Raw genomic sequence first — 8,966 nt, forward strand, 5'->3', positions numbered from 1 at the left:
AGACTAACCTGGAAGTAAGGAAAAGCTACTACTTTAGTAGGGTTGTGGGCACTTGGAACAGCTTACCGGAAGAGGTGGTAATGAGCAAGGGGGTGGATAGCTTTAAGAGGGCCATTGATTGAGGACTAATAAATTGACTAGGACCAGCCTAGCTGGGTCAAGGGCCTGTTGCTCGTCATCACATTTGTATTTATACACAGTCCAGTCACATTAATGTGACCATCTGTCAAAAGCAAGAATAACCACCTTTCGCAGAGCGGACTGCTGCGAGACGTGCAGGAAGAGAGTCACTTAGGTCCCTGAAGGTGTTCTCTGGGATGTTGAGCCATGCCGACTCTAATGCCGTGGCCAGCTGCGCTAGATTACGCGGTTGAGGATCCATGGCACGAATAACTCGATCGAGATGGTCCCACAGATGCTCGATTGGGTTTAAGTCATGTGAGTTTGCTGGCCAGGGGAGGACGGTAAACTCATCCTGGTGCTCTTCGAACCACGCACGTACACTGGCAGCTGTATGGCACCTTGCATTGTCCTGCTGGAAGATGCCATCATCCTGAGGAAAAACAATGCGCATGTAGGGGTGGACATGGTCCGCAAGGACAGATGCGTACTTGTATTGATCTATCGTGCCTTCCACAATAATCAGTGAACCCAGAGAATGCCAGGAAAACATTCCCCAGACCATAATGTTCCCGCCTCCAGCTCGGACCGTTCCGGCAATGGTTGCAGGATGATTCCTTTCAGAGGTTTCACGCCTTATACGCCAACGTCCATCCTGGACGATGGAGCATAAAACGCGATTCATCTGAAAACGCTACCTGTCGCCACTCAGTGGACGTCCAACTGCTGTACTGGCATGCAAATTCTAGCCTTCGTCGTCGATGAACAGCAGTCAGCATAGGTACACGAACCAGGAGTCTGCTTCGGAGGCCCAGACGCAGCAATGTTCTCTGAATAGTAGTTTGGGAGACACTTTTAGTAGCCCCTTGGTTCATTTTGGTGGTCAGCTGCTCAATGGTAGCCCGTCTATCTGCCCGAACGCATCTCCGCAACCGTCGTTTGCCTCTGTCATCTGTGGCCCGTGGTGCACCACATTTGCCACGTCACTGATTTTGGACAGTCCCATTTTGCCATGCACGGTACACTTTTACCACAGCGGCACGCGAACAGTACACAAACTCAGCCGTTTCGGAAATGCTTCCACCTTTGGCCCGAAAGCCAATGATCATGCCCTTTTGGACGTCGCATAAATCGCTTCGTTTCTGCATTACGCTAACGATTGAAATGTTTTCCGAAGCCCTCACACACCCTTTATATACGCTCAACTGCACTGTGCTGCCACCTGTCTTCTGTTATTGGTTATTTAACTCTGACGTGGAAAGCACGTGGTGGTCTCATTAATGTCACTGGACTGTGTATTTGAAAGTGTTACCTACTAAAAGTAATCATAAACAATGGCTCAACTTAGTTCTAATTATTTTACTCATAAGTAAAAAAAAATAAAATAATGCCTTGTTCACGGAAAAAACAACAACTAATGTTTAAAAATCGAGGCCAATTTAATATCAAAGTAGTAATTTTGTTGTACAAACAATGAGCTATTTTAATGATTAGTGGGAATCTAATATTAAACTCACCTAATTAAAGTATGGCTTAATTAGCAATTATCCTTTTAATTCAAATGTTTGTTAAAAATAGTATTTAGTAAATTTGAGAATCTACTGTCAATTTATAATTTTGGTAGAATGCGTAAAATTGATGTATTTCCACCTCCATCAGTTATTTTCATCTCAGAAATAATGACATTGATAAGGTCTGTCACGGAAGCAAGATTCACAGAGATGAGGAATTTTCCATTAAAATAGGCCTAATGGATACATTTTTTAGGGAACTATTTTGTTTCTTCGTTGCTACAATCTGCACATGTTAAGCATATCTCATCAAAAACAACCCTGTTGTAAAAATTTCCCCGCCAAGAAAACTTTTAACTTTTCTGCACAAAAAAGAAGGCCTTCACACACACATCCTAAACCCAAAAACCCTCAGCCTTAAAAAGTTATGACATCTAGTTTGCCCACCAAGTATCTGCCTTGCTGCCTTGCCGCTGATTATCTTGTTTGGCGGGAAGCTTTTTGTTCACCAAGCAACCACTTTACTTTGAAAAGCTTCCCCGCCAAACAGGATAAATAATTTAAAAAGGATCTATCCATACTTCTGAGGAGTTGAAGGTGGCAGGAGGTTCTAATGGAAGTAGGTGTGATGAAAGAGGAGAAGAAGGAGGATGATAGTTTGGCAGATACTTGGCGGGCAAACTAGATATCATAACTTTTTAAGGCTGAGGGGTTTTGGGTTTAGGATGTGTGTGTGTGTGTGTGTGTGAATGCCTTCTTTTTTGTGCGGAAAAGTTAAAGGTTTTCTTGGCGGGGAAATTTTTACAACAGGGATGTTTTTGATCAGATATCACATCCTTTTGCATTGATATTGTTACTTTATCTGTATTTTTAGAATTGAGAACTTCAAGTCGGAAAATTTTCAATTGAAACAACGCTGTTTTGTGTTTTTAAGGAACAATAATGGCAAGCCTAATTTTACGTCAAGTTATTTCCTAACCATTAAGATGCTATGTTCGTTTTGCGAGAATTGGGCCGTTTGAATTTTATTGCAATCCTTGTATCCTCTCTGTTGCAATGAAAACTTCTTGGATAATAAAATACTATATTTTAAAATACATTCCTGTTTGTGAAAATTGCAACACCATGAAGGAAGCATCATAGTTGAATGAAATTTAATACACAGTTGAGTTGTGATGGTACAAATAAATGATTACATTTTCAAACCAAACAAACAATAAAAGAATTGAAATTAGTATTTTGTGTGGACACCACGCACCGCAATAAGAGCTGCTACACGACTCGGCATAGAGTGAAACAAAGTTTGAATATCTGCCTGCGGAAGAGCATTCCATATTGTTTGTATGCGCAACCTAAGTTCGTCTGTCGAAGCAACCGGACGAGGATCACGAGCGAGACGCCGCCCAACGAAATCCCACACATGTTCAATCGGTGACATTTCCGGGGAATATGCAGACCAAGGAAAAAGCTGTACTTGCTGCGAATCAAGGTAGGATTTGACAATCCTGGCGACATGTGGAAAGGCATTATCCTTCTGGAATAAAACCCCTATCAATCCTTGCAGTACAGGGGAATAGCTTGGGGCTGTAAAACTTCGTTTATGTATCGGGTACTGTTCAAATTGCCCACAATTCGTAGCAATTGTGATCGTCCATGATATACTATAGCACCCTAGACCATAACTCCGGGTGTTCGTCCATTGTGGTGTTCGATAATGCACTCCGGAATGTGCCGTTCACCGGCATAGTGCCTGACATGAATTCGGCCATCATGGTGCCACAAGTTGAAGCGGGTTTCGTCAGAAAAGATGACCTGCTGCCAATCAGCACGCCAGCTCCTATGCACATTGGCCCATTTTAGCCGCAGGCGGCGATGATTTTGCCTGAGATAAATTCTGTATAAAGGAATCCTTGCGCACAGCCCACGCTGTTGCAGACGTCTCCGAATTGATGAAGCACACATTGAAATACCTGTAGCTCTTGACCACTGTGCAGCCAATTGTCTAGAAGAAGCTGTGCGGTCCGTCAGCGCCATACGCACCAGCTATCTATCATCGCGAGCTGACGTCACGTTTCGTGGTCTACTCAAGGATTTCCAAGCTGTGCTACCCTCGTCCGTCCACTGCTTCCAAACACGCATGATTGTGTTGCTGTTACGCTACACACGAGCAGCTACTGCACGATAAGACAATCCAGCTTCACGAAGGTCGACGATTCTTCCCCGTTCAAACTCCGAAATGTGCTCAAATTTCGCTTTCTTTCGTCGAAGAGGCATAGTAAAGATTCAATTAACGTTTACTCTAGCATATAACCATAACCACCAATAATCATACACGCCTCGCTACATCCGTCTATTTCCTATTCCTATTCCTATTCAGAGTCACAACTGACTACAACTGTATTTATGTCAAGGACTGCATACTAAGTGCCTTGCCTCCATTGTTTTATATACCGATAGATGGCAGCACCATCACCGGATCAAACAGTTAATGAGAATTTAGAACTAGTCCAGGAGCTAATAGCTACCTGGTGCTAGCACCCCCAGAGGTATCGTTTCACTTGGAGGACATTGAGACCACGAGCATATTTAACGTCGCCCAGTCCCCTTTAATGACGACGGTGGGTCTTCGACCATCGAGGTTCGAACTCAGGACCCTCCGGCCCCGAATCCGACACTCTACCGATCGGGCTACCACGGCCTCACCGTCTATTTATATTCGGTTCGATCCACCGTTCAGAGGGCGCTGCTCAGCATACGCATGCACTACCGGTCTAAAATTCTAATCATCTGCATATCATCTGCCCTACTTTACATTTCCTGCAATTTTCAGCTCACTCGCGTAAGTCCTTCGTGATGTTGCAATTTTCACAAACAGGAGTGTATATTGTTTTCGAGTATTTTACAACTTCGCAATAAATTCTGTAACAGTTTCTTTATTTGACGGGTTATTCAACATTTTCATAAAGTTTTTTAATGTACAGCTTGCGGGCTATTTTAATCTAGCTTTTCACTTTTTATTTAATGACTTTTTTTTCTTAAATCGTGGATTATTTTACGTTTAATGGGATAATTTTAATTGTTTGGTGATTTATCTTTGTTTTGATGGAAGTCTTTGCCTTGTTTAATACCTAGTTTTGTTTAAAAGTTCATTAAAAAGACGAAATAACGCATTATCACTAAGCCAAAAAAAAAAAACAAGCCATTAAATAATTTAAATTTGAATGTGTCAGAAAATCTATATACAATTGTACTCGACGACAAATCGGGGATATCCCAAAATTGCCACAGCGATTGCGCATGATGCGCGCGGACTTAGCTTATTAACAGTCTTGCTTAAATTAATTGCAAAAATTTTGCCTGTTAAACACGCTAAACACGGATATCCACATACGTATTTCATGTACTATTTTCCATTCCATAATGTGTTATGTTTGTGAAAAATGCATTTGATTAGAAAATAAGCAAACCAATAAAAAAGTGCTATTTTTCGTTTTCAGTTGTAAAGTTAGATGTATCATATTCATATGCGTATAGTTTCATGTAATATGTCACGTAAAATATTCTAATGGTTTAACCCCAGTTTCACGCCGACATTTAAAATTCTCCCCCCCCCCCCTTAAATATATCAAAACTGAAAAACTGGGGGAAGAAAATTTCGTATCTGCAAAACTTTGGGGGGGGGGGGGGGTAGCATTCTAATCTCATTCATTAATTTGTTTCTCTGCTTAAATATGAACAAATAGAATGGAATCTTAAATCAGAAAGCCCAATGAGCTAAGTCTGTGCGCATGCGCAGTCGCTGTGGCAAATTTGTGATATCCGCGATTTAACGTCTAGTTGCAACTGTTGGATATGTTTTAAGCCCTGGTTTCCTAGAAGCAAAGGCGCCAGTCTTCGGCGTCGCTCTCCGCCGAGGAGAAAACTTGATTCTTCTGCGCATGCGCGCCCGAGCTAAACCGACGTGGTGCATCGCCACGTCGGTATCAACTTGACTTTGATTTCAGCGTCAAGCGTGAGATCTACGTCGGTGTAATCCAATCAAAATGTCGCTAGATTTTTTCCCAGAAGAAACATTTATTGAGATGGTTCAGCGGAATCCTGTGCTATATAACATATCAAAGAAAGGATACAAGGACCACCTAGCAAAAGAAAACTGCTGGAAAGCAATTTCAGAATCGATAAATGTTCCAGGTAATTTTAAAAGTTTATTATTATTAAAAAAAATACTGTTTTCATGTCTAAGAAAATGAACTAAATTCATTATTCTGTAAACGATGCATATAATTTGATTTTCCCTGCCTCTAACTGAGAATATGTGATCAAAACGTTACCTAAACAATTCACCTTCAACGTACTCTGGAAATACACGAATTAAAGTTCACAATTGTTTGTAGCGAATGATTGACTGTCCCCTGCCATGGTGCAGAAGACCTAAAAACATTAAGTATAATCATACCTCTTTTATAAGAAAATTATCAATTTCAGTAATAAAGATATTCACAGTTTAAAATGAAGTCAAAAGTAAGTCGTTACTTAAAGAGCATTTAAAGTATTTCTAACTACATTCGTATTGTTAAAATAATAAATAAATACTCCCCAACCTCCTAAAAAGTCATAATGGAATTTATTCTAAATGCTTTATGAAACAAAACAAAAAAATTTCATTCATTCTTCCTGATTTACATTTATGCCACAGAATGCACTTAAAACAAGTAATTTAAAAGATAGTAACAATAATGAACTCAAATAACTATTCTAATGCAATTTACATTCTAAGTCTTCTACTTTTTCAATGCATGATAATTTTTAAACCAAATTAGTCCATTACAATGGAGTTTTTTCGGAAAACACTTAATTAAGACGAATTTCATTCATTCTATTGCTGTAGTGTGAATTCATGCTTATATGTACAAACTATGATTATTTGAAATGACATAAGCTTTTTTGTTATTTAGTTTCAACGTGCAAGTCAAAATGGAAGTGTCTGAGAGATTATTATACCAGAAACAGGAAAGCGAAACCAACTGGAACGGCAGCAGAATTCAAAAGTTTCCGAGAAAAACAAAGAATGCAGGCTCTTTCCTTTTTGGCAAATACAAGTTGTATTGAAAGAACGTAAGTTTAAATTTTTTTCAATCACCTTTTAATATCAAATTTTTATTCCTTAGCTTCTAAATCAACAAAAAAATGTTAGTATCCCTTGTGTGTTTCCATAATAACGTTAAAAATTTTATCTGATTCACCTGAAAATAATTCATTATCATCCACTGTTTTAAATGTCTTGTTTTTCTCCTTTTGTCAAATAAAACAAAATTAAGAATTCGTGTACAAGATCCGATTTTCCCAATAAAAACTCAACAGGCATACAGGTAGGGGCGTCAACTTGCAAAATTTATTGATGGGGGGGGGGGGCGACATCTTCCGGAGGTGCATTTCATTTGCGTCGGGAAAATAAAAAACGTATTCGGATGATCTGTTTTTAATTTGTTTTACACGGAATGAATAGTGCAAAATATAAATAAAAAAACCGCACTATGTATGGCATGTTTTATTTTAAATTAGTATCGCATCATATACAAAAAATGTCGAAAAACATTCAGTCTAGGTTCCAACTTTTTAGTAAATATTTCTTTACACAAAAAGATTTATTGTAATAACGATTCAAGTAATGTAAGAGTCGTTATTTTATTGAGAAAAATGAAATGTAATCTTACGTAATAAACGGGGGGGGGGGGGGGGCGGGGTTAAAATCTTATGTATCCCTACATAGGGGGAAGGGGGGGTCGAAAATTGCCAAAATCATCCTTACGTAATTAATGAATGGCCCCTAAGCATCAAAGATAAACCGTTGCAAAAATAAAGGCCTTGCAGGTCAAACGAGAACAGCCTGTACCGTCTAGTCTCAATAACTCTAATCCCCCCCCCCCCCCGCCCTATTTTAGAATCTGTATTTAGGGCACCCGCATTGATTTTCAAAATCTCGTGCCACTGCATATATATTTTTTCTTGTTTTTTGTTGATATTGTTTCAAAGAAAAATATTCACCTTTTGTGTTAGGATCAACTTCTGCATTTCAAAATAAAATTAAGGTTTTTTTTCTCTCTTTTCAGAACATTTTCAAATGTAGCTTATCTATGTTCCCAGCCAATAAATTCTTTGCCTGCCGTGCTAGAAGTGGAACCTACAACATCGCATGAAGTGGAACCTACAACATCGCATGAAGTGGAACCTACAACATCGCATGAAGTGGAACCTACAACATCGCATGAAGTGGATCTTTCAACGTCCTGGGAAAACTGTTCCCAAGTAGAAGATAGTTTGTCGCAGCAGCCCGCTGAATTTGAAGCAGGCCAGGAAGACTTGGGGAATGCAGTTAAAAAAGGCCAAAAACGAAAATTAGAAAAAAGCTCCGCTCAGGGAAAAGTATCTGTGAGAGACAGATTTCTGAAAGAAATGAGAGACAATCAATTACAAAGAACTGAATGTATTAAGTCGCTTCTTGATCCAAAAGAAGATAGGAATCCAATTGATGATTTTTGTTTGAGCATAGGCTCAATACTAAAAACCTTGCCAAGAAAATTAATGCTGCAAGCAAAGCAGGAAATTTTTGCAGTTGCTTCTAAATTCGAAAGTTTAGTACCGGAAACAGAATAAATGTTTTTTTTTTCTTTCTGCAAGAATTTAATATTGTATTAATAACAATTTAATACTGTGTCTAAACGGAGAATCATAAGAATATTTATAACAATTAGATTGTAGTAAGAAACTTTATAATGTGCATAACAAAACATAATTCTTTTTTTTTATCTAGAAAATATTTTGAGAAAAACATTGATTAGTGTATACCAAATTATCAAACAAAATTATCTAGAGAAGTCTGTAGAATCTGTTATGGCCTATTTTTAATATAATAGTTTCAGTTTCTAATATAAAATTAATGCGATACATAATGAAAAAAGATAGTTTAAGCTTTCAAATAATACAAATTACTTTTTATTTTGATAACATTGAAATTTTGACGCTCAAGTTGACATTTTCCTGAAATTGCCATGTACAAAAACAACAATTTGAATAAAATAAATGTGCAATAACAATAATAAAAACATCAGTTTCTTCTATTTAAGTGTGCATCTTGCCATGGCACTCTCCCATGTTTAGTTAAAAAGTAAGATGCAAAGGTTTCCCTGATATTTATGGGAGAAAACCTGCGGTGTCTATGGTTTGTAGATGCGATTGAAACCATGTTGTTTTCTGGCATTTCTAATTTATCACCATCATTTATGACAGTGATATTATGAGTCCTTAGCATATTGTGCAGTAGGCAACATGCTACGA

At 38.5% G+C, this 8,966-nt stretch overlaps 1 protein-coding gene across 1 annotated transcript; it reads left to right on the top strand.

Annotated features, from left to right (window-relative positions):
• The first annotated feature begins 5,637 nt into the window (after positions 1–5,637).
• LOC129219437 (uncharacterized) lies at positions 5,638–8,423 on the top strand. Its single transcript, XM_054853833.1, has 3 exons — positions 5,638–5,822; positions 6,587–6,746; positions 7,742–8,423. Exons 1-3 carry the CDS (start codon positions 5,675–5,677, stop codon positions 8,283–8,285), a joined length of 852 nt encoding a protein of 283 aa, XP_054709808.1. The 5' UTR covers positions 5,638–5,674; the 3' UTR covers positions 8,286–8,423.
• The last annotated feature ends 543 nt before the right edge of the window (positions 8,424–8,966 follow it).

This window comes from Uloborus diversus, chromosome 3 (assembly GCF_026930045.1).
Source record: "Uloborus diversus isolate 005 chromosome 3, Udiv.v.3.1, whole genome shotgun sequence".
In the NCBI taxonomy this organism is placed as follows: Eukaryota; Metazoa; Arthropoda; class Arachnida; order Araneae; family Uloboridae; genus Uloborus; species Uloborus diversus.

Coding starts and splice junctions, on each gene's coding strand:
- LOC129219437 (XM_054853833.1), top strand. CDS start 5,675: ATGTCGCTAGATTTTTTCCCAGAAGAAACATTTATTGAGATGGTTCAG. Junction 5,823..6,586: donor AGAATCGATAAATGTTCCAG/GTAATTTTAAAA, acceptor TTTGTTATTTAG/TTTCAACGTGCAAGTCAAAA. Junction 6,747..7,741: donor ACAAGTTGTATTGAAAGAAC/GTAAGTTTAAAT, acceptor CTCTCTTTTCAG/AACATTTTCAAATGTAGCTT.